At 44.8% G+C, this 24993-nt stretch overlaps 1 protein-coding gene across 8 annotated transcripts in view; it reads left to right on the top strand.

Moving 5' to 3' along the window:
• The first annotated feature begins 2522 nt into the window (after nucleotides 1–2522).
• Nucleotides 2523–24993, top strand: part of Rpap3 (RNA polymerase II associated protein 3) — a 29489-nt gene continuing 7018 nt past the window's right edge. Inside the window, exons 1-12 of one of the 8 annotated variants that reach the window (XM_063263372.1) lie at nucleotides 2523–2951; nucleotides 4297–4455; nucleotides 6134–6274; nucleotides 8556–8678; nucleotides 10917–11044; nucleotides 13191–13312; nucleotides 14126–14196; nucleotides 16135–16260; nucleotides 18683–18810; nucleotides 20866–20987; nucleotides 23323–23393; nucleotides 23503–23565. In XM_063263372.1, coding sequence (XP_063119442.1) covers nucleotides 4303–4455; nucleotides 6134–6274; nucleotides 8556–8678; nucleotides 10917–11044; nucleotides 13191–13312; nucleotides 14126–14196; nucleotides 16135–16260; nucleotides 18683–18810; nucleotides 20866–20987; nucleotides 23323–23393; nucleotides 23503–23565 — 1248 coding nt within the window. In that variant the 5' untranslated portion in view covers nucleotides 2523–2951; nucleotides 4297–4302. Of the gene's footprint in view, nucleotides 3360–4283; nucleotides 4456–6133; nucleotides 6275–8554; nucleotides 8688–10916; nucleotides 11045–13190; nucleotides 13313–14125; nucleotides 14197–16134; nucleotides 16261–18682; nucleotides 18811–20865; nucleotides 20988–23322; nucleotides 23394–23502; nucleotides 23602–24993 lie in introns of those variants that run through there. The other 7 variants (XM_017594784.3, XM_063263371.1, XM_017594782.3 and 4 more) reach the window with 7 other exon arrangements.

The raw sequence follows: 24993 nt of genomic DNA, 5'->3' as shown, positions 1-24993 counted from the left end.
TTTTTTTTAAAGAGAAACATCTCTTGTCATGTTTAAATTATTTTGATTTCAGGCTTTCTTTCACATACAGCCAAAGGGTGCAGAGTTCCAAGACTCACACGTTGTCTTTGTAAGGGCACTTAGGAGCTGGTCATGGAGGATGATCTCTCTAACCCTAGTTCTCTGCAGGACTGAGTTTGTGTGAGTGAATGCCGTGTGTGTGCATCACTGAGGCAGGAAAATTACAAGTTTAAGACGAGCAAGCCTGGGTTAAGATAAGCAAGCCTGGGGTACACAGTAAGAGTCTTTCTGAGGAACAACAAAATCCAAAAGACAAAAAACACCAAACCCAACCAGTAAACAAAGAAGTTAATTAATACATCCTTTCTTAAGACTCAAAAGACTTGTCCGAATCCTTCCACATTTAACTGTTTGAAAGAACTCACAAGTCCAGACATGAAATCAACAGCATTCACAGTAGTCACTGCAGCATTTCACTTTCACAGTGATAAGTAAATACGATGCTGGAGAGGTGGCTTAGCGGTTAAGAGCACTGACTGCTCTTCTAGAGGTCCTGAGTTCAAATCCCAGCCACCACATAGTGGCTCACAACCATCTGTAATGAGATCTGATGCCCTCTTCTGGTGTGTCTGAAGAGAACCTCAGTGTACTTATATAATAAATACAACAAATAGATCTTTAAAAATTTGTTTAAAAAATAAACATTTATATTTATTTCCACTGACCATTATAATTTCAACATGTACATCACATAAAGAGATTAACGATAAATTCAGTCGAGCTGACTACAGTTTATTTATGGGGGTGGAGAGATGATTGTCTGTTTTACAGGAGCCTATTCAAATAGAAGGGGAGAGGTGTACCGTCTAAAGAGAAGATGGTCTTGTCTGAGCTCACGGGGGTGGGGGATGGGAGTGTGGGGCTGGGGCGCGACTGTCACAAGTGGGAAGAATAGTATCTCAAAGTTGGGAAGCAATGACAGAGCAGAGATCATCTAGTTACAATGTTTCTCCCTTTGATTGTATTCAGTACACACATTGGGGAAGGGGAAGGATTCACCACCCAAGGGTGCTCTGGGATTTTAATAGAGCAGCTGGTTAGGCCCCTGTGTATACCTTCCCAATCAACCCTGCCCAAAAGTAAGACAGCAAATGTAGTTGCTTTCCTGTGAATGTCAATATCTATTTTAAATAGAATTTTACTTAATTTAGACACACCAAGACTCTTTTAAATTTTTATTTATTTTTTTAAATAAAACATATTTTAAACTTTATCTTATGTGTACGAGTGTTTTGCCTTCACGTAGTCTGTGCTCCACAGGTGTGCCTGGTGCCCCAGGATGTCAGTCCTCTGGGAACCAGAGTTACACTCAGCTATGATCCACCTCTGGGAATCAAATCCAGGTTCTTTGGAAGAGCAGTGCTCTTACCTGGTGAGCCATCTCTCCAGCCCGATTTTTATTTATTTTAGACTGGGTATCATCACATGACTCTGGTTCACAAGGAACTTGGTATGTAGACCCTGAACTTACAGCGATCTACCTGCTTCTGCTTCCTCAGTGCTAAGATTAAAGGTGTACCCTATCGTCAAGCCACATTAAAACAAGTTTTTAAACCTAGTTTTCTCTGTAATGGCTCCTGCTGTGTGTAGTGGTTTACACATGGAAGGATTTGCTACTGAGGCAGAGGCAGGAGAATTATGAATCTAACACCAGCCTTGGTTACACTTTGCTACAAGCTGGTTTATCTACAACACAATACAATCAGAAAATATTTAATGCTCTTTATTTTAATAAATACTTGTTTTTATGTATAAGTGCTTGCTTGCATGTATGTATGCACACCTCACGCATGCCTGGTGCTAACAGAGGCCAGGAGAGGGCATCAGATCCTCCGGAATTGCAGTTACTGAGTTGTGGGTTGCCATGTGGGCGCTGGGGACCCAAGTTTTTTTTGCAAGGGGAAACAGTATTCTTAACCATAGAGACTTCTCTCCAGCTTCTGATCTTTACTTTTAAATGAACTTAAAAAGACAGCCTGTCACTCAGTGAGATCCTGATGACGTTGTAAGGAAAGACCCCAGAGCGGCTTTTCATCGACTGGAAGGTAGATTAGGGGTTCTCAGCTTGAACTGCACAGCTGTACCCCGAGCTTTGAAAACGACTGATGCTGAAGTTGGATCGCAGATTAATTATCTCAAACCTCTAGGTTAAGATTCATAGATCAGCATGTGTGGGACACGCGCATGCACTCCTGTCTCGTGTGATTCGAAAGTTGTCAAACTTGTGAATTAATAACTCATCTTACTTTGAGACGATATGTTTTCCATTCAATTTGAAAAGATTGGTTCGTGCACTTTAAAAATTATACTTGTTGCATTGTACAATAAAGTTGTTACAGCAGGAAAAGTTCACTCGGAAAGGAAGTAGAAGCAAGTGTTACAAATTTCAAAGTCTTTCTTTTAGATAAGCCAGGGTCTATCTAAAGACCGAAACAAACCTGAGATCCACAGATACTCTTAGAAAAGGAAAAAGGTTAGTAGCAAAAAAAGCACAGGAAGACCAACAGCTACATACAAGACTTAGAGGGAAAACAGCAGAGTTACCAGCGTAGACATTTCTTAGAAGTTACAGTAACTTCCTCCTAGGATCCTCAGAGGCTACAGACATCTCGTTAGTGAAAAGTAGGGCAGTTATCAGAGACACAATCGAGGGGAGTCAAGGACTTTATGCTTTGGAGGTCAGAATACGTCAGGATAGGCGCACTTTTGGGAACCCTCAGGGGTAGTTTAGAAGAGGTTAAAGCATCAGTCTACAACCGCCGCAAGCTGTGCCAGAGCACCGGGGCGCGGGAGCCGAACCTTCTGCGCACGCTCGAGCGGAGCGCGGGGCCTTGTGGGAAGGCGCAGACCTCCGGCGGTGGTGTAGGACGCCGTGCGTCTCCCTGGAGCCGGTAAGGGTGGTGGCGGCTGTGGCGGGTGAGCAGGTTTTGCCGTTACTGCCAGCTGCAGGGGCGCTTGGGGTGCGGGGCCGGGCCGGGAACAGCGGTGGGCCCGTTCCCGAGTGCGATCTCCGCGCGCCGCCCAGGGTTCGGCCTGAGCTGGCTCTGCATCCGGACTCGGGCCATCTGCGGTAGCCGGACCTCCAGAGCCACAGTCCCGAGAGGGCCGAGGACCAGCCGCCTCCTTCAGGCCAGGGTGTGCAGGCTTGCCTTGGATACGGGCCGTGAAAGTGTTTCCCCAGGCTCTGGAAGTACCTGGTTGCCTGCGGAACGAACCCCGTCCTGTCAGCTTGGGCTGCCTAAAGACCCAGGGGTGGTAGGTGAATGGAAGGAGAGCTGTCGCCCCTACAGCATCTCACGGTCTGTTTGTGTTTGTTTCTTTGGTTAGAGACAGGGTTTCTCTGTAGCCCAGGCTGCCCTGCAATTCGCTGTGTAGTAGAGCAGGCTGGCTTCGAACCCATGCCTCTGCCTCCCTCCGGAGTGCTGGGTTTGAAGGCGTGCAGCGTTTAAAGGGTTTCGTTTTGCGTGTGTACGAGTTTGTGTGGAGCAAAGCATTATGCTAGATTTGTTTATGAATGAAATGCATGCGTATAACCAAATATTGACACTGCCTGACACTACTTTTTTTTCAAAATTTTATTTTTACTGTATGTGTATGTGATGTGTGATGGTGCATGCAGGTGTCACACATATCCGAGGACAACTTTGTGGAGTCAGTTTTCCCTTTGCACCATTGTGAGTTTACCAGGGATTGTGTGGGTACCACCAAGCCTTACATTGTCAGGCTCAAGCGGGGAGCACTTTAGTCAGGAGTCACCTTTCCAGCCCCTCAGAATTGGAATTCTTGACTTAATATCATATTACCAATTTCTACCAAGCAGAGATCTAGAACACTGTTCTAGATCTTTCTCTCCTTCCCAGTGTCTCAACCTAATCAGTCATCAGGTTATTTTTATATCAGCCAATACCTTTACGTGGCTTTTAGAATGTCGGCTAATACTCCCTGGCCTGGTGTGTTACGGGCTGTCCCATGTCTACTTCTGACTTCTCCTTGTCCCTCGGAGTTCTCTCTGCTCCCTTTTCCTCCCCACTCCTCACTTGATTGGCCTGCTCTGACCTTGAACCTTTTTGATACTATTGGGCTTACAGACGTGTACTGTCACACCAGGTTTAAATGCAGTTTTTCCACTTAACAGTGCGTTTAAGTGGCGATGGTTTTATAGGGATGCACCCCCGTCTTAAATAGAAGCACCTGCCGCCCTGATTCTCGAAACCTTGTGTGCTCCCGAGTTTGCAGGGCGCGATGACCTCGACAAGTAAGGCGGTTGAACTGCAGCTCCAGGTGAAGCACAATGCGGAGGAACTGCAGGATTTCATGAGGGACTTGGAGCACTGGGAAAAGACTATGAGGCAGAAGGATCTGGAGCTCAGAAGGCAGAGTGGCGTTCCCGAGGAGGTAAGCGGAGGGTCCCTGCTCGTGTGCAGCAGAACCTGCCTGCCATTGGGGTGTGCACGTACAAGGTGTGTGCACACGAACCAGCAGGCCACAGTGTGTGAGTGCAAGTCAAAGGCCGACTCCCTGGGGTTGACTCTCTCTTGTGGGCTCCAGGACTCGAACTTGAGTCAACAGGCTTTGCAGCAAGCAGGTTGGCCTGCCGAGCCATGTTATCGTTAAATTTAAACTCTAGAAACATATTTTAAAGTAAAGCATGGCCCTGTAAAATGTTGTGAAGTCCTGAAGCTGCCTGCCGTCCTAGTAGTCGGGGGAGGGGGGATGAGTGGCGGTGGAGGCAGAAGGATCTAGAGTTTAAGTTAGGTGGTAATGGCTCACGCCTTTTATCCCAGCGCTTGGGAGGCAGAAGCAGGCGGGTCTCTTAAGTTTGAGGCCAGCCTGGTCAATAGAGCAAGTTCCTGGACAGCCAGAGCTACAAGGAGGAACCAGTTTGAGTCTAGCCTGGGCTATATAAGATCTTGTTAACAAAGACATAAAAAATGCTGAGATTAGAGTGGTTTGCATAATTGTAAACATTTTTCAGAGATCTTGCTTCTCACTAAGCTTTGAATAATTGTGTGTTAGCCTATCGTAAGATCCTCTAAGTCTGGTGGGTATTTACCGAAAGGATGGTAAAGTAAATAAATAACCTTAAAACATGTAGGCTTATCATATCTGAAAATAATGTAATCACGTATTTCATAATTTATAAGCAGTATTGGCCTTAAAATGCAGGTCAGACTCAGGTTGCACTATTCTTACTAAGCCAGGGCGTTGAAACCTGGCTAGGTTTTTATGTCATATTTAGCCCCTGGAGGCATGCCAGGTTGCCTTTGAACTTGTCCGCTCATTCATTCACCATACTAACTGAAAATCAGGTAGTTTTTTAATTTATAGTTGTAAATTTAAAAGCAAAATTCAGATCTCAAGTCAATACTTTTCTTGTGACTGAACAACTTGCAGTGTTCATCAGATAATGAACTGAACTTAAAGACTTAATTACTGCTTTTTTGGGGGGGTCTGTGGAGAGGGTATATGCCCACACGTGTGCACTTATGCATGTGTGCACTTGTGCCATGTGCCCGATAGAGGTGTCTTCCTCTGGTGCTCAGCACCTCATGTTTGGAGACAAGGTCTTTCAGTGAACTGACACACTGTAGGCTGACTGGCTCGGGAGCTCCTGCGATCTGCTTGTTTCTGTCTCCCACTGGGATTACAGGGTGTGTGGCCATGCCTGGCTTTCACCTGGGTGTTGGGGAGTCAAACTCAGGACCTTTCGCTTGCGTGGCAAGTGCTCTTATTCATCGAGCTGTGTCTCTAGTCCCCATAATCAATATTATAAAATGAATCGCTTGAAAATTAAATTGAAAAAAGAATTTCTTATTTGAAAAATTATTTAGTGCCAGGTGGTGGTGGTGCACACCTTTAACCCCAGCTCAGGAGGCAGAGGCAGGCTCTGAGTTTGGAAGCCAGCCTGGTCTACAGAGTGAGTTCCAGGACAGCCAGAGAGAAACCCTGTCTCAGAAAAACCAAAAGGAAAAAAGAAAATATTTCAAACATTGTGTTATACAGAAGTAACAGAGCAAAATGCCAAAGCTTTTTTAAATTTTTTGCCTTTCCCTACCCCTGTTCTCCTGTCTAGAATTTACCTCCTATTCGAAATGGGAGTTTTAGGAAAAAGAAGAAACGTAAAACTAAAGATTCTTCCAAAAAAACCAAAGAAGAAAACACAAAAAACAGAATAAAATCTTTCGATTATGATGCCTGGGCAAAACTTGATGTGGTAAGTTTATCTAGTTATGTAACTAGATATAGTTACATAAATATCTAGATATTTAACTAGTTTATCTAACTTTTAAGTAGTTAGATAAAAATTTCTTGGAGTTAGCTACTAGTCACAGGTGACATGAAAAACAACAGTGTCCTTAGGACCTACGTTTTCTTTCCCCCTTTTTGTCATGGTGGGAAAGGGGTTCCTATTTAGTCCAGGCTAGCTTTGAGCTAGCTTACTTCTCCCTCAGGAGCGCTGCATTACAGACAGGTGTGCACTGCCATGTCAGCTGAAAGTAGCTGTCCTAACGTGTTTCTCCATCACTGTAATAAACACCAAAAGCTGTTCGAGCAGGAAAAGGCTTATCATGTCGTACAGGTTAGAGACTCCATCATCAGAGGAAGCAGAACAGGAGCGCAACCAGACCCTGGAGAGGAAACTGAAGCAGAGAGGAACACAGCCTACTGACTTGCTTCTGCACGCTTGCTCAGCCTGCTTTCTTATACAGCCCTGGAGCACGTGCCCAGGAGTGGTGCTACATAGAGGGTCCTACCCTGTGTGGTTAACGAGAACAATCGCACCTAACCAGCACAAGTAGGCCAGTAGAAGGCTCCACTTTCCTGGATCTGAGATAGACTCTGTACTTCGCAAGTTCTATCTCCCATAGACACATGCGGTGATTGGACAGCCTCTGCCTCAGAACTTTTCCCAAAGCTCCTAAAAAAGCCACTGGCACATTAGCCTGTGAAGGGAACCTACTGGCCAATCGCCCTACCTTATTCTGGACTCATACTTCTTAAAGTGGTGTGGTTAGAGGTGTGCATGCTGTGTGGTAGAGGTGTGTATGTTGAGGGAGAGAAGGGACAACCCCATTTAGAGCATACATGTCTTTTTGGTGTTTTGTTTTAAGAAGACTTACTTAGTTTTAAGTGTGTGAGTGAGTGTTCTCTGTGCTTGTATGTAAGTATACCCACCCTTGTGTGGAGGCCAGCAGAGGGCTCAGATCTGGGACTGGAGTTACAGGTAGTTGTGAGCTTTGGTGCTGGGTTAAACCTGGGTCAGTCCTCTGCAGGAGCAGGAAACACTCTTAATGGCTGAACCACCTCTCCAGTCACATTTATTTACCTTCTTGCTTCCCTTTTCTTTTTCTCTCTTCTTCTCTTTTCTTTTCCTCTCATTTCTTTTAGACCAGGCTGGCCTGTAACTCACAGAAGTCTGCCTGCTGCTTCCTGCCGGGTGTTGGGTTTGAAAGCATACACTACCATGCCTGGTCTTTTGTCTGTGTTTTAAAACGATTTATTTACTGTGCTGTTAAAATTCTTCCTTTGGTGGAAGATGTAAAACAAGGACCAGATGACAACCAAGGCACAATTCTGCCAGAGTTTGCTCTGGGCATTCAGGAATGTTGTGGCTTCCTTTAGAGAAGAGTTCCTTACAGGGCTGTACAATATTTCTCTCCAAGCCAGCTGTATCTGGAAAGCCTTATCCAGCAATGACGAGGATGTCCCCATAGTCACATAGATGGAGCCCCCCTCTAGTCTCTTACCTCTGAACACTCTTGTCCCTTCCCCATGTGCAGACTAGCCTGGTGGGAGGGAGCAGGACACTCAGGTAAAAGTCTTCTGTCCTACTCCATAGGGTTCATGGGGTGCACGCCATCAGCTAACGCAGCTGGCTCGATCTGTGTGCGGAGTGGAATGCAGCTGAGTGCCCAAAGTGTCAGCTGCTTGATATGGAGGATGTCACTCACAGTGTAACCTTTTAAACAGTGGTGGGTAGGGCTAGAGAGATGGCCTGGCCGTTAAGGGCACTGGCTGCTCATGCAGAGGGCATGGGCACCTACCCGGCTCCTACCCGGCACCTACCCCACACCTACCCTGCACCTACCCGGCTCCTACCCGGCGCCTACTGGAAGCTCACAACTGTAATTCCAGTTCCAGGGGATCTGACTCCCCCTTCTCACTTCCACAGACATCTGTATATGTGTGCACATGCCTGTGCCCAGACATGTGTATGTGTGCTCCCTCCCTCCCTCCCTCCCTTCCACCCTCCTTCCCTCCCTGCCTCTCTCCCTCCCTGTCACCCTCTCCCTCTCTCTCTGTCTCACTGTCTCAGCCTCTCTCTCACACATACCACTAAAATACTTTTTTAAGGTATCGTGTCAGAGCTGGATGTGGTGGTGCACACCCGACTCTGGCACCTAACTGTAGCAGGTGATTTGGCTTCCATCCATGTCCTAATAGTTCAAGCCCCATCGAGGGTGATTGTGGACACTGCTCTGCTCATCTTGCAGGACAGTATTCTTGATGAGCTTGATAAAGAAGACAGCACCCACGATTCTGTGTCCCAGGAGTCAGAGTCGGACGAAGACGGTGTTCGTGTGGATTCCCAGAAGGCTCTTGTTCTAAAAGAAAAGGTACTTTAGGTTAGTTTTGGGTTCCTTCAGGGAGGAAGGCTGTGCATCAAATCAAGTGGATTTTAAAACTCTTAGCTTTGTTCTGGAGATCTTCACACTAAAGTTGTTAGTGGCTGGCTGTCTCCTCACTGAGAGGCAGTGCAGCCTGGAGCCTACTCTTTAGAGCCAGATTAACTACCTGGTTCTAATCTGGGACCAGTTCTTTAAGCTTTTTGTAACTCACTTTGTTAGCTGTTCAGAGGGGACAGAGTGTGGCTGACCCTCAGCGGTTGGTGTTTAGTGACTTGATTCCAAGTGCTTGGACAGCACCTGGGATCATGTGGCAGAGGAAGAAACGAAATGAGTGGGTGATAGTTGGAGGAAAGACACAGTCCAGAACCTGGTTATGCTTAACAGATGTGGGGTTCGGTGCATTGGAAGGTATGGAAAGGTGTCTTTGAAGGATTCCTAAGAACCTTGAATGAATGGCAAGGTGGTTCCAGAGGGGCCCCTGATGAGGTGCTGTTGAGGAGAGAGAGTGGACCACGCAGGGATGCAGGTAGGCATCCCCACTGTAAGCAGAGTAGTGGTCGGTAACACTGTAGTAGTTAACTACTAGTGATGCTCAGGGAATCTACGAGGCAGCCCCTGTATTGAATCCCGTCTAGGGAAGGGATCAGACCCCATCCAAGGTCATATACACTCAGACTTAAAGTGTAGGCCTTCGCCATTTTAACAGAGGAGATACTATTTTTATGTTAGCAACCTTCACAGCAAATGTTAATTATCCTAGAATTTTTGCCTCTCAGCCAGCAAAAATATCTCTCTCTTTTTTTTTTTCCTTCAGAGCTGGGGACCGAACCCAGGGCCTTGTGCTTGCTAGGCAAGCGCTCTACCACTGAGCTAAATCCCCAACCCCCAAAAATATCTCTTAATCAGAGACTCTGGGGTAAAAGGTTCTGTATCCTCATGTATCAATAATTTCCTGTCTTTCTGTCCTGCCTTAGTTTGACCCTGTGAGACTTTAATTCCCTAATCCTCAGGGTTTCTGGTGCTGAGCAGGGCATGGGGATTTCTTTCTGCAGGGACCAGAAGTGTAGCTTGTGTTTCTTAAGTGGGACCTAGAGGACCTGAGCTTGTAGCCTGGTGGGTTGTCATTTGAAGGCAGACTAGAGGAGGGATGTCATTACTTGAGACATCAAACTGTATGAAACTAAAGAAGCACGTGGAGAGTTGCTGTTCCTGAGATCAGGACTCAGAGGAGCAGGGCCCGTGGTCCTGAGAACTGTGATGTTGGTGAATCACTAAAGTGACAGGAGCATCTGGCAGTGGCAGAGGACTAGGACACACTGGCTGGCTCTCAGCAGAGCAGCGAGAGCCACAGGTTTCTGGTCCCCGTGTTTTATCATCTTTAACCGAGAGCCTGTGGACTAAACGGAACATAGTGATGGTTACGTATCAAACGGAACACCGGCAAACCTAAGAACTGCCTGAGAAGTGGGATAAACTAGAGAACGGCTTCAACTCACACTCCCTGACACATCCGACAGCGCCTTGAAGGGAGCCGGTGGGGCACGCCCAGATGTGAGGGAAGGCAGTGAGCACTGAGAGGCAGAGATGGAGAGGACCGCTCCAGTGCTGGAGTGTTGCTCTGGGTGCTACTGACGTTAGCATCCCACACTTAGGGCTAATGGGGACGGCTGTAAGGGCCCAGATGGCAGTCTATCACGTTGGCTCCTACTATTACCAATCATTGCTTTTTAGCTGTACTTCCTCCTGGGTGTTTGGCCACCCAAACAGGTGGACAAAAAAAGAAAATTGTTTTTTTCTTTAAGTTATGGTCTCTTGACTCTCTTAGTGTTTCATCACTGGGGCATCTTTCGGCATACATCAAGGTTTGTTGATGACATGGCTTCCTGTAGACGCTTGAGGGCATGGTTCTTGGTGCTGACTCCTCATTGTAGAGTGCACGGTTACAGTCCGGCCCTGAAAGCTCTGTGACCTCTCTCTGAAGTCAGGTGACTTGATGGAGCTTTAGGACACTCAGCAGGTGTCCTGTTGTCCCCTGGAACTGAGCCAGCCTGGGAGCAGAATCTAAAATACTGGACATTTAGCCCTGTGTGCTCAGTGGCTCTTCAAGGCTCCGCTTCCCTTTCAGGTTAGACTGTAGTGCCACCCTGTCAGGGGAAGCCGCCCTGACGCCTCAGTCTTCTGACAGAGCGCTTGCATTGTTCCCGTGTTGATTCTCTTTTCTTTCAGGGCAACAAGTACTTCAAGCAAGGGAAATATGACGAAGCCATTGAATGCTACACGAAAGGCATGGATGCCGATCCCTACAACCCTGTGTTGCCAACAAACAGAGCATCTGCCTACTTTAGACTGAAAAAGTGAGGGCCGTGCGTGTGCGAGTGGTCCTGTGCGTCTGCACTTGGGCTTCTTCCTGCTTGCTTTGCTTTTTGTTTTGTTTGTTTGCTTCGTTTGAGATAAGCTTCACTCATTCTGTAGCCCATGCTGTGGGGACTCTGTAGAGCCGAGGTCCACCTGCCTCCGCCTCCCCACTGTGGTCACAGGCAGCACCGGCCTGCCTGCCTGGAGGTCAGTTTTCAAACGGCTGTGGGAAACTGCAAAGGAGATGGAAAGCACACCTCACTTCATTTACTCTGCAAATTCTTGTAGGCTATTCCTTACGGAGTAGTTTATTTATTTCAGTGTAAGCATTTGGGGCTCAGACCTAGTGCTCAGAGTTCTCCCACGAAAGTCAGGAAGTGATGGTCTTTACCTGATTCATTAAACAGAGAGAAAAAAGCTGTTGTGGCTGAAGGCTGAGGATTACTGACGAGCAAGCGTGTTTGTAGCAAGCGTGTTTGTAGCCTGTGTTCACTCCCGGCACTAGGGAGAGCCAGAGAGAGGGAAGGAGGGAGGGAAAAAGAGAAGAGAAAACTAATTTGTTACGTTTTTAGCTGTTAATTTCTTCGTATTGTTCAGAAAACTGCATTTGCTATTTACTCTGCAGACCTTTCTATGATAAACTTGATTATATTCCAGTATTTCCTTATCTTTACATTCTGCCAGCTCTTATGTGCACATTTAATAATGGGGACATTACATGCACGTGAGCTGACCTAGTGTGGGAATTTCTAAAAGACAGACATTGAGAAGGAAGACATTCTTGCTGGTTTAGTTATTTAGAAATAGAAGTGGTATTGCTTTTTGAGTTTTCTCTTTTCTTTCTTTTTCTTTCATTTTTTTTTTTGAGACAAGTTTTTATTCTGTGCTCCTAACTGTGTAGACCTGGCTGGCCTCACAGAGATCTTCCTGCCTCTGTCTCCTGCTTGCCGGATTAAAGGTGTTCATGTACCATCATGCCTGGCTTAGCCTATGTACTCTTTAAGCTATTAGTGAAGTTGGACATCTCTTTATATATGCAGTCATGTTTTAAATTTTTTCCCTGTAAAATGCTGTTTTATAATCCCCATTTCCTATTAACTGTATATTGATTTTTAAAAGTTCATTATTCTAGAAACGTAACTCTTTGACATTTGTTTATTTATGTGTTTTGGTTTTTTGAGACAGAGTTTCTCTGTGAAGTTCTGGTTTTCCTAGAACTAGCTCTTTAGACCAGGCTGGCCTCGAACTTAGAGATCTATCTGCATCTGCTTCCCAAGTGCTGCGCCATGAGCAGCTAAACATTTGCTTATAACAACTGTCTTCTGACAGTTTTGTAGCTTGTCTCTTCTTTTCTTATAGACTCTTGAAATCCCACAAAACAGAAATTGCCTGACGTGGTGGCACACACCTTTAATCCCAGCACTCAGGAGGCAGAGGTAGGCAGATCTCTGTGAGTTTGGGGATTCAAGGAAGCCTGGTTTACATGTTGAATTCCAGGTTAGGCCACCTAGGGTTATATAATGAGACCCTGTCTCGAAAGAAAGAAAGAAAGAAAGAAAGAAAGAAAGAAAGAAAGAAAGAAAGAAAGAAAGGAAGGAAGGAAGGAAGGAAGGAAGGAAGGAAGGAAAAAAGAAAGAAAGAAAGAAAGAAAGAAAGGAAGGAAAGGAAGAAAGAAAGGAAGAATCACTGTTTCTATAGACTGAGTGTGCTGAGAAGTAGCATATTATAGTGAATATATATATAGTATCCTGTACAGTAGTGAATATGCATAGTATCCTGTACAGTTGTGAATACACAGAGTATCCTGTACAGTTGTGAATACATAGAGTATCCTATACGGTAGTGAGTATACATAGTATCCTCTACGGTAGTGAATATATAGAGTATCCTCTATGGTAGTGAATATACAGAGTATCCTACACAGTAGTGAATATGCAAAGTATCCTATACAGTAGTGAATATAGTAATTAGTAGCATAGTATATAGTAGCATGTACAGTAGTGAATATGCAAAGTCCTGGATTTTGTTTCCTGCACTGGGATAGGGTGAAGGAAGAGATTATTTTTAAGTTTAATTAAATAAAAGAAGATGAAAATTTTGTATAATTGGGAAGTAAATCGCCCCTTTAATTTTTTTGAATTGCAGATTTGCTGTTGCTGAGTCTGACTGTAATTTGGCAATTGCCTTAAGCAGGAGTTATACCAAGGCTTATGCCAGACGAGGTGCTGCTCGATTTGCTCTGCAGAAGTTAGAGGACGCTAGAAAAGGTATTGCTCTTCTCAGGCCACCCTGAGGTATCTCTTCAGTGACCTAGCTCACAGTACACAGAGAGTTCTGTCGGTGTAGTGCTCCTTTTAGTTTTGGGCAATTTTAATTTTTTTGTTGTACAATTTAGAAAAATACAGGTATGTGTGGAAGCGTGCATATGACAGTGAACACCTTGAGGGAGTCAGTTCTCTCCTTCTTCGGGGTAGAAGAGGCCCAGGGATCAAACTCAAGTTGTGAGGCTTGGCAGTCGGTACCTGGACCTGCTACACCCACCAGCCCTTTTTTTTTTGGAAATGTAAAAGAGACCTTATTTTGGGAAAGAATGTATTGTTTGCCACTGGTCAGACTTTATTTCAGAGTTTTACTTCATTGAACATTGCCACAGCAGGTGACTCGTGTCTTCTGACCTCTCAGTTCTCAGCTGCAAATAAAGGTGAAGTCATCTTGGTGGCTGTTTGAGTCAGGAGACAAGCACAGCATGTTTATTTATAAGTAAATTCCGCCTTGTTATCCCATAACAAGACTTGTGTAATAATTACAAAATATGACTAACACTTACGTTGAGTGGATGTCGCTCTGTGCTTCATGGTGGCATAACCACCCGGAGCTGGTGGAGCATGGTTTGTGAAAGGACCTCCTTAGTTAGGGTTTTATCTGCCCTGGGAGCATAGAAAGTGTTTAGGAGCTCAGTAGCGGACATTAGTTCACTTTACCGTGGAATAGTTGGTATCACAGGTAGCTACTGACTGGTTTTGTACAGGCTGTAAAACTATCCTCCTTTTCAAAAACACTCTCTCTTCTGTTTCACTTAGATTATGTAAAAGTGTTAGAACTGGAACCAGATAACTTCGAAGCAACGAATGAACTCAGGAAAATTGATCAGGTAAATTATAACCACTTAAGTACATTAGGTTTGACTTTTATATCACGAAGGTGAAAGTTGTTGCTTAGATTTTGTACACACGTTAGATTTTTAAAAGAGATTTATTTATTTATTTATTTATTTATTTATTTATTTAAGATTTATGTATATTAGTGCACTGTAGCTGTCTTCAGACACCAGATGAAGGCATCAGATCCCATTACAGATGGTTGTGAGCCACCATGTGGTTGCTGGGAATTGAACTCAGGACCTCTGGAAGAGCAGTCAGTGCTCTTAACCACTGAGCCATCTCTCCAGCCCCCAAAAGAGTTTATTTTTAAGTGTATGAGTATTTTGCCTGTGTGAACCTGGTGCTTGTGGTAGTCAAAATCATTGGATTTTCTGAGACCAGAGCTACAGACATCGAGGGCTGCCGTGTAAGTGCTGGGAAGTGAACTTGGGTCCTGGAAGAACAGCCAGTGCTCTAAACCACTGTGCTCCCTGCCTCCAAATAGACTTCTTTTTTAGGATTTCACCATTCATAGCCCAGGCTAGCTTCAAACTTGAAGCAGTCATCCTGCCTCAGTCACCCAGGTATTGGAATTAGACAGAAGTGTTATGGTTTTACCTCATGGACGGTAAGGCAGAGGGGATGCAGCGATACTGACCCTGATGGGACGCGTGTTTGCACATCGGCTGACTGACCCACTTAGGAAAAGTGGTGCTTTAAATTTTTATTTTCTTTGAATTCTATTTACAGCTCCATCAAGACATTTTATTATACGTAAATTTTATTGCTATATAAAATAAAAATAAAACAGTGGTTTTAAGAAAAAAGTTGGCCGAGATTTCCAAAACTATTGCTTGTTTTTCCTCCAAGGACTGTTTTTAAATTTTTTCCCTTCTTTTAAAAATATTTTTTTAGTTGGAGATAATTTTAAGATTTATTTTATTTTCTATTATGTGCGTGTGTGTTCATTAAAGTGCACTAGATCCTTTGGAACTGGAGTTACACATAGGTGGTTGTGGACCACTGATGTGGGTACTGAGAACTGAATCTGGGTCTTCTGTAAGCAGAGTGACTCTAACCACTGAACGCCTCCAGCCCAGCTTTGGGTTACTCCCCTGACTCTGTGCTCCTTATCTCTGTGATCAGTGCCTACATATTATGTCACTCTGTGCTGTGTCAGCTGCCGTTAGTAAAAGTACTAATCTCCCAACAGTAGGAGAACAGCTCACACAGTGGTTTCCAGATCACCCCAGTAACCCCAGCACTTGGGAGGGGGCAGCAGAGCCCGAGTTTGAGGCCAGCCCGAGAGCAGTGTCAAAAGGAAAACAGTAGTCGTCATCAACTGAGACTCAAGTTGATGGGGACCTCGAAGTCTCCTGTCCCTCCGCCTTTGCTTAACGCTGTAGCTGTAGTCATCTTGTGAAAGAATGTCCTTGCGAAGATGTCCTGCCATCTTGGCACGTGAAAGAAGTGCCCGTGATTGGGGATCTCTGATTTACAATATCATTTACTGCACACGAGTTGTATTAAAATCTCATCTTCCTAACAGTTTCCCAGTGTGCGCTGATGGTTTAGGTCCTGTAATAACGGAACAGTAAATCTGGGAAATTGAGTGATGTGATCTCCGTTATTTTATGTTTGAAAACCACCTAGGACAGTGACTGGACTATGTAGACATTTGGCACATATTTGTAGATTCAGTAAATACAACTATATTTGCTGGATACTGCTTGTTTTAACTGAAACGGAGAGCATTACATTTGTCTTAGGTATAGACATATGCATTGTTTTTACTTTAGCAAGTAGAAAGAATGAGTTAGAATACAAAGTATTCCAATTATTTGAGTGTAGCAAACATTTTAGTGTATTTAAGTAGTTTGCATTTCCAGTCTAATGTAGATGCATCTTGCATTACTTGTTTTATTTTAGCTGAGTGCTGTGTCTCCTAGGCTTTAACATCGAAGGAAAATTCACATCCCAAAGACATTGCTGCCGTGATTAAACCAGCTGAAGGAGAGAGAAAAGCAAATGAAGATCAGCGGGGCAGGCAGAAGGCCATTGCAGAGAAAGACCTGGTAATCCATCCATCCGATCCGAAGGGGTCCAATCCGAAGGGGTCTGATCTGAAGGGGTTCTGATCTGAAGGGGTCTGATCTGAAGGGGTTCTGATCCAATGGGGTTCTGATCTGCGCATCTGTCCAGCTGATGCTGACTCCTGCTTTCTTGTATTTTGGTTAAATTTCTATCTCTAACTTCAAAAACATTATTTTAGTAGGAAGTGGAAATGAAGTATACTAAAACCTCTGGTGGCTACTTATTCAATGTTTGAGTTACTGTTGCCTTAATATATGAGAGTAGTCACATGTAAAGTAATTGTGAGAGTGGTTAGGTTTGGGGGATAAACTATATGTAGGTAATCACACATCTAATGTAGGACACATTACAGTTCATCTGTATTTTCAATTGAGAAGATTTAACGAATGTTTTTGGAAGGAAGTGATCTAATTATACTTTATAGTCAGGCATGGCGGCACATGCATTTAATCTTATCACTGGAGGCAGAAGCAGGTCGGATCTCTGAGACTGGATCTGAAACAGGTCTACAGAGTGAGTTCCAGGCCAGCCAGGGCTACACAAAGAAACCCTGTCTCAAAAAAATAAATAAATAAATAAAATAAAAAATAAAGTTCAAGGATACACATTTACTTTGTATTTCATAAAGTGCACATTTGTTTGCATGTGTGCATATGTACCGCATACGTGCCTGATGCCCTCAGAAGACAGAAAGGACTATAGCTCCTATAACTGGAGGTATAGGGGGTCGTGAGCCGTGCAGCCAAACCAGGGCCTCTGCAAAGCACCAAGTGTTAGTAACTGCTGAGCCGTCTCGCTAGTCCCTAATTTAATGAACTTACAGACTTCTGTGGGTCCACAGAGGATTCCTAAGGTGTACTTAGGAAATCATTGGTTGTGATTTATTTGATTGATTATAAACAGAAGCCCTCTTTCAATATAGTTTAACTTATATTGGAGCTGGGAGATGGCACACCAGCTAAGAGCACAGGACCTGGGTTCGATTCCCAGTACCCACAATGAAATGACTCACAACCATCCGTAATTCCAGTTCCAGGGGATCTGACACCTTTTTCTGGCCTCCTTGGGTATCAGGCACACACATGATACGTAGACAAGCATGCAGCAAAACACCCGTACACATAAAATAAAGGTAAATCTCAACATTTAAAATACCCCATGTTGATTCAGGTATACTCTTGTCATTCAGTGGTGGGCTGTGTAATCTAGTACTGTTCTACACAAACTGACCTTGGAGCTGGGTAAGTTAGTGCACGTCTGCAATTGCAGCTCTTGGGAGGTAGGGGGTGGAGAACCAAAATGCAGGGCCATCTTCAGCCACCTGGTGAGTTTGAGGTGCTCTAGTTAATGAGACTTGTCTCAGATGGAGATGGCCTAGTTAATGAGAAACCACCCAGGGTGGGGGGATGGGAGGGTGGGGAATCGCATTTGTAATTCTGTTTGTACAGCTTCCCCCTCTCTCCTCTATTTCCTGCTTCTTCCTTACTCTGTCTTCTTCCCCTCCTCTTATCTCCCTCCTCTCCCCTCCCCCCTCTCCCCTCCTTTCCCCTCCTCTTATCTCCCTCCTCTCCCCTCCTCTCCCCTCCTCTGCTCTTCTCTCCTCTCCCCCCCTTCTCTCCCTTCTCTCCCCTCTTCTTGCTTCTGAGTGCTAGACTCAAAGCCAGGGCCTTGCATGTGATAGCAAGCTCTCTGTCTTTAAGCCAGCCACACCCCAGCAAGATCTCCAAGTATTTTTGATTAGTTTCTAATGTAAGTGAAGATTTAGTGTAATGTTTGGGCCTTCACTGTTTAATTAGTAGGTTACTGATGAAGTTTAGAGTAATAGTAGTGTTTTTGTGCTGAAAAGAGAATACTGTCATTTAAGAAAATCCATGGGGTTGGGGATTTAGCTCAGTGGTAGAGCGCTTGCCTAGCAAGCGGAAGGCCCTGGGTTCGGTCCCCAGCTCCGAAAAAAAGAAAAAAAAATCCATGCTAATATATTTGAGAAGTCTCATAAACTAGATATTATCTTTGTATTTCTAAGTGTGTGTGTGTGTGTGTGTGTGTGTGTGTGTGTGTGTGTGTGTGTGTGTACATGTATGTGAAGCTGGATAGAATTGTGTGAGGGCAGAGATCATTGTTCTGTTACTCTGTGTCGTGTTATTGCTTCTGAGCCATGATCTCTTCTGAACTTGGAGGTTAATGGGCTAGACCTGCTGGGTAGGCAGGCGTGAGCCCCCCTGGGTCGGTCACCAGAATCCAGGTCCTCGTGATTGCTCAGGAGCATGCCCTGCACTGGGCTGTCCCTGTCTCGCTCCTTAGCAGTGAGAATGTGTAGAACTTAATATCAGAGTTTTCTCTTGGGTCTGAAGTGGGGTAGCGTTCAGCATGTTTTGATATTCACACTTCTCTCCAAAATCACAGGGCAATGGATTTTTCAAAGAGGGGAAGTACGAGCAAGCAATCGAATGCTACACCCGTGGGATAGCAGCGGACAGCACCAATGCCCTGCTCCCCGCTAACAGAGCCATGGCCTACCTCAAGGTTCAGAAGTAAGTTCTGCCTGTATTTCACTTTCAGGATGAAATTCACTTAGCTTGCAACTTTAAATAATTAATTAACAAAGTTAACTTTAGTTGATTTGGTATTTTGTCATCTGTCTTCTTTGTTCGGATCTTCCCCCTCCTTCTAGTCTCCTCTGTTTTGTAGCGATGCTAGGTTAGAATTCAGGACCTCTCATGTGCTAGAGAAGTGCTTCAGCGCTCAGTGCTGAGCCAAGCCGGCAGGGGGTTTATTCCCAAGCAAACCGTAATGTAATTTCATTACAGTTAATGAGAGTGAAACGCAGAGAGAAGGAGTGTGTGTGTGTGTGTGTGTGTGTGTGTGTGTGTGTGTGTGTTTGTGTGTGTGTGTGTGTGTGTGTACGTGTGTACATGTGATACCGTGTGTTTATCATGTGAGTGTTATCTTTACATTTTTAACAGAATTGTACAGTGTAAGTATATTGTATGTTATTTTAAATTTTTTGTATTACATTTATGTGTGTGGGTGGTATGTGTGGAAGTCAGGACAGGTTGCAGAAATTGGTTCTCTCTTCCTCCCACATTGGTTTGGGGGTCAAACCTACGTCATCATGTTTGTGGGCAAGGACCTTTACTTACTGAGCTACCTTACTCTTGAAGTAAGATCACGTGTAGACAAGCAGTAGGTGGAATACTGCCATGATACTGACATAATAATGAGTGTTACGGAGGTGTGCGTGATAAAATGAATAATGATATGTGTGTTTTATTGGTGACAGAGTTATAGGTTCCGCTATAATTGACAGAAAGCCAAATTTCACTTATTGAAACTAAGGACGCAATCTATTTCAAGTTTCGCACTCCTCAGAAGACTTCATGTCAGGAAGGTGACTAAGGAGGAAAATGTTGGTTGCATATTTAACCTTATTTAAGGGATAGACACAGCTTAAGCATTGTCTTTTATTGATTAGCCAAGAATGGTTTCTCATCTTTTGAGAGCTTAAGAAAACCTGGATCTTGCTGTTAAACAGTCCTGTGTTAGTTCAGTCATTTTAACACCCCAAATGGTTTGACTAAATATAAGAATAATGCTTTGTGGGGGTGAGGCTGCCTCTGAGTACGTCGTGTTAGTTTTGTTGTCTGTGTTCATAAGAACCTGGTAACGTGTGTCGAGTCAGCAGAGCTTAAGTTAAAGGATAGACTGATGTTATTTGTACTCTGTGTTCATTTCTCTGGTATGTGCTCTGGGGACTCACAGAACGACACTTAGGAAGTAGCAGTGAAATAATTTTATGTTCGGAAGTCACCACAACAAGAGGAACTGTGTTAAAGTTGCAGGGGCCACTGAGTTAGAGGCTCATGTCCTGACATGGGTGTTCAGAATTAAAGACAAGGATGGGAGTAAAAAAGTCTGCAGTTTATGTGACAAGGCGACAGAGAAGACCAAAGCCCCTCTGTGTGGGGCTTCGTGATCCTCAAAAGTGCAGGGTCTGTGCAAGCATCTTAAAACGAGAGGTCGGAGCAGTGATGCACAGAATCATAGCGCAGAGCTTGGACAAGGACATTTTCAGTGTGCTGCAAAGCAAAGTAAGAAATCAGAGTTGTGTGTAGTGGTTCCAAGCTTGGCAGGAGGATCAGAAGTTCAAGGTCATTCTAAGGTCACCCTAGGTCGTCTGATCTGAGGCTGTGAGCCACCTCTCCTCACTCCCTAGTCTGGTTCTCTTTCCTTCCTTTCCAGATGGTCTGAAGATCTGGTGGGAATGAGAAAATTGGAATGATCTTTCTCCTTAAAGACAGAGTTTTGGGAATTGTTAATTGAAGTCATATGTTGCTGGGCAGAGGAGGGAGGGTAGCAAGTTCTAAGCCAGCCTGGCCCACATAGTAAGACTGTAGTCTCAAACAAAACAACAGAGGACAAGTTGTGACAACTTGGTTCTTTCCTTCTACCTTGTGGGTCCCAGCAATGGATTCAGGTTGTTAGGCTTGGCAACAAGCACTTTTATCCACTGGACCATCTCTCCAGCCCTCATTCTATTTTCTATGAGCTACATGTTGTCCAGTTGGTAATTTTATTGTGTTCAATAGATATGAAGAAGCTGAAAGAGACTGCACACAGGCTATCTTACTAGATGGTTCATATTCAAAAGCTTTTGCCAGAAGAGGAACTGCAAGGACATTTTTGGGAAAGATCAATGAGGCCAAGCAAGGTAAGACTAGAAAATCTGACACATTCACCTGATGACCCCACAGAATAGCTGACATGCTCACCCTATCAGACTCCTGAGGTGTAGAAGCAAAGAGTTTTGTAGTTTTCCACAGTGATTTTTGCAAAGCACTTTGGGGATGAAGGTGAGTCTGAAAACTGAACCTCGAATAGTGTGCAAGATTATTTATAACATACTGTGGTTAATCACCAAGTGAAAGGAAGGAAAGTTTGAAGAGGGGAAACAAGAACTAGTCAAGAAGAGAGGGTATCAGCAGCTGGGCATCGAGGTTAACGTGAGGGCTACATTGATTCCTTTCTTACTCTTTTGTTTTGGTTTGGTTTTTGGAACAGAGTTTCTTATATAGCCCTGGAATTTAATGTGTGGACCAGGCTGACCTTGAGCCTTCCTGAGTGCTGGGATTAAAGGCAGCTCCAACACACACGCCTGGCCTTTCTCATTCCCGATGTGTGCGTTTGTTTGTTTTCCCTCCTGTCCTGTGCCCTGTGCCCTGTGCCCTGTGCTGCAGGTCCCTGTGCTGCAGTCTTCGTCAGTCTTCAGAGAACTGACCTGGTCTTACCCATGTTTCCCTCATTGCGTTTGTTCCCTGTTCCTTCGGTTTCACTTGCTGTTCTCTCTCTCTCTCTCTGTTTCCTTTGAAATCTATGCTGGGAAGAAAAAGATGAGAGCCTATTCTAGCTAGTTTTATCTGATTGGCATAAGCCAGTCATCTGGAGGAGGAAGCTCCAACTGAGAAACGCCCCTAACCACTTGTTCTGTAGGCAAGCCTGTGGGACATTTTCCTGATGGCTAATTGCTAGGTGAGAAACTGGCCACTGTGAGCAGTGCCACCCCTGCTGGCCTGGAGGTCCTGGGTGCTCTGTGCAAGCCAAATGCTGTGGGGAGCAAACCACTAAGCAGCACCCTGTGGCCCCTGCACCACTGCCTGCCTCCAGGCTCTGCCCTGATTTCCTCAGTGATGGGTTATGGCCTGAGGGCTGTGAGCTCAAATGAGCCCCGTCTTCCCTAAGCTGCATCTGGTCATGGGATTTAGCACAGCAGTAGAGACTTGAAGACAGAGTCCTGGGATTAAACCCAGGCCCTGTGCCATTTTTCTTCCAACTTCCTGTGTTGGTAGTCACAGAGTAGAGGTCAGGCTTTTCCTTTCCTGATAATTACATTTAAATCGGGCAGTTAATCCAGCCAGGCATAGTGGCAGCCCATTGTTTTTTGTTTTATCAAGTTATGGTAAGATTGCACAGCACTAATTTGATATTTTTACCATTTGATGTGTATATTTTCAGTGTTGTGCAACCGTTTGTCCTTATTCTAAACGGTGTATCAGGTGCTAACTGTCCGTTCCTCTTCCTCCTCCCTTATAGCCCCTGGCAGCCGCTGTTTTCTGTTAACCTGATTACTGTCCTACTGGTTAGCCAGGGGATGTGAACTCCTCAGCCCCCGAGTGCTGGGGTTTTAGGCGTGTGCTACCGCATTGGGCTAAACTTGGTCCTGTCAGACCTGCCGATTGGTAGGCTCATGGCGGTATTGCTGCTCTGCTCCATTTACCTTAGAATGTTATCAAGCTTTCTGTGTGCTGAGACGTCATCACAGCTTCTTCTTAAAGTTTTTTTAAATTTTCTTTTTTACATTTTATTTTATTGAACATGTGCATTTACATGCATGGATGTCATAGGCACACACGTGTAAGTCAGGCCAACTTGCAGAGAGCTCATTCCTTCCTTCACCAGCTTCAGTGTGGGGGCAGGGGATGCTGGTTAGCCCTGGCTGGCCTAGCATTTGCTATGTAGACCAGGCTAGGTTTCAGCTCACACGAGTCCTGCCAGTGCCTCCCAAGTCCTAGGACCACAGGCGTGCGTGCATGTGACCACACCTGGTTTCATCACCTTAAACACTGAGTAACATTCCGGGGTGTGGCGTTCTCTGAGGGGAGTTATTCCCTCATTCATTAAGTGTGAGTGTGGTTATGTGCAGTGCTCCTTCGGTCTCTCTGTGTCATCTGCAAATCCAGGGTGGAGCATGAGGTCTGAGAAAGTCCATGGGAACAGCTTGACAAACCCTGTCCTTACCGCCACTCCCCTCAGGGTCCCGAGTAAAGCTCACTGAGAAAGGAGATGTCTGAGCCCCAGCATTGGGCGGCAGAGACAGGATGGTTAGGGTCTGCGCTGTCTTTGCACAGCTGGTGCAGGGACATCTGGGCTGCACCAGCACCTGTTGCAAAAGCCAAAATAAGTAAACAAAATAAAAGGATTGTTAACTAAAGATGTCATGTTTTGAATGCCATAAAAGTAATTTTGCTATTTTTTAAAATTCTCGTTAGATTTCGAAACTGTTTTACTTCTGGAACCTGGAAATAAACAGGCAGTGACCGAGCTTTCCAGAATTAAAAAGGTAGGGTTTTCTTGAACAAAACACCATCGCATTACCTGACACATGAATTTCTGGGTTAATATAACTAACTCAAGTATTTTGATAATTTTTTTTCAATTTTGTTTTCAAGGAATTAATTGAGAAAGGACGCTGGGATGATGTCTTTCTTGACTCCACACAGAGGCACAATGTGGTAAAGCCTGTAGACAGTCCTCATCGGGGGTCACCTGTGAGTAAAGCGCTTCCACTTCCTCACCGCTTAGTGTCACTGTCGTGTTAATAGAATTGGAAGCAAACTTTTCATGAGAAAGCTTAAAACTCCTGATGTACCTATTTAATGTTCTTTAATAAGTCCCTCATAGGATTTATTGACAATATTAGAGAGAATTATTTCTAGAGTAACGTATGTTTCACTTACACAGTTTAGCAGATCGATCTCACGTAATGGAATTTGAGTCAGTTAGACATTTTGTTATCGGCTCAACGTTGTCCTCAGTCTCTGTTTGATATTGGACATTGGTGATGCTTTCTGACAGGTTTTATTCTATTGATCTTCCATTTCTGCTTTCTCGTTGGTTCCTTTTTGGTCAGTTTCCTGGGCAATCTTTGCTTAAGTGACTGATGACTTCATCTACTTTGGTCTGTGCCTGAGCTTACAGCCTTGTTTATTTGGGTTCCCTTTATGGTCCTTGATCCTTTTAGGGTGGAGCTAAGGATTTTTCTGGCATTTCAGGCATCTCATCATCTTCGTTCTCCTTATGGAGAGGGCGTGGGCCTGCTGGGTACAGGGCATAGTGGCACGCTCCCGTGTGTCTGTGTGACATTGGGATTTTAGTTTTCTCCAGCTGCTGGCAGCAGGAGAAGATGCGTGGCATTATGTGTCGGGTTAGGAAGGCCACTAGGGCATTGGTTGGGGGAAATGTACTTTATAGCATTTTTGTTTGAAAGTTAAGAGTGTCAGCATTTAAATAGTGAATGGGGGAGATGAGAAAGCAGAAAGGAAGGGTAAAGGATGAGAAGGGAGTGTTGGGGGTATGGAAACAAAATCAGTTAAAGATTAGAGTAGAGCCTGTTAGATGGCCTACTGGGTAAAGGTGCCTGTCACCAAGCTGACACCCTGAGTTCAGTCTCTGGGGTCTATGCAGTGGGAGGTGAGAACCAACTTGTAAGTTGTCTTCTGACCTCCACATGATCCCTCCCAAAAATATATAATAAGAGATTAAAGTAATACACACAGAAATGGACAGTTGGCCAGGGAGAGGGCTCGGCAGCAAAAGCAGCAGCCGTGCAGGCTTGTGAGTTCAATCCCTGGAGCCCACACAGAGCAGGATTCGGTGATGCATGTGTGTGCCCCCAGCGCTCTGACAGAACACGTGTGGAGAACACGGCATAGCCGGTGTGGAGAACATGGCATAGCAGCAGCAGGACAGACTGCCTGTTTGGAGCTTACCTATTAAGAACTGTGATGGTTCGTGTGTGCTCAGGCAGGGAGTGGCACTATTAGGTGTGGCCTTGCTGGAGTAGGTGTGTCACTGTGGGCGTGGGCTTTAAGACCCCCATCCTAGCTGCCTGGAAGTCAGTCTTCCACTAGCAGCCTTCAGATGACGATGTACACCTCTCA

Source organism: Rattus norvegicus, chromosome 7, assembly GCF_036323735.1.
Source record: "Rattus norvegicus strain BN/NHsdMcwi chromosome 7, GRCr8, whole genome shotgun sequence".
NCBI lineage: Eukaryota > Metazoa > Chordata > Mammalia > Rodentia > Muridae > Rattus > Rattus norvegicus.
This window is presented reverse-complemented; position numbering and strand designations above follow the sequence as displayed.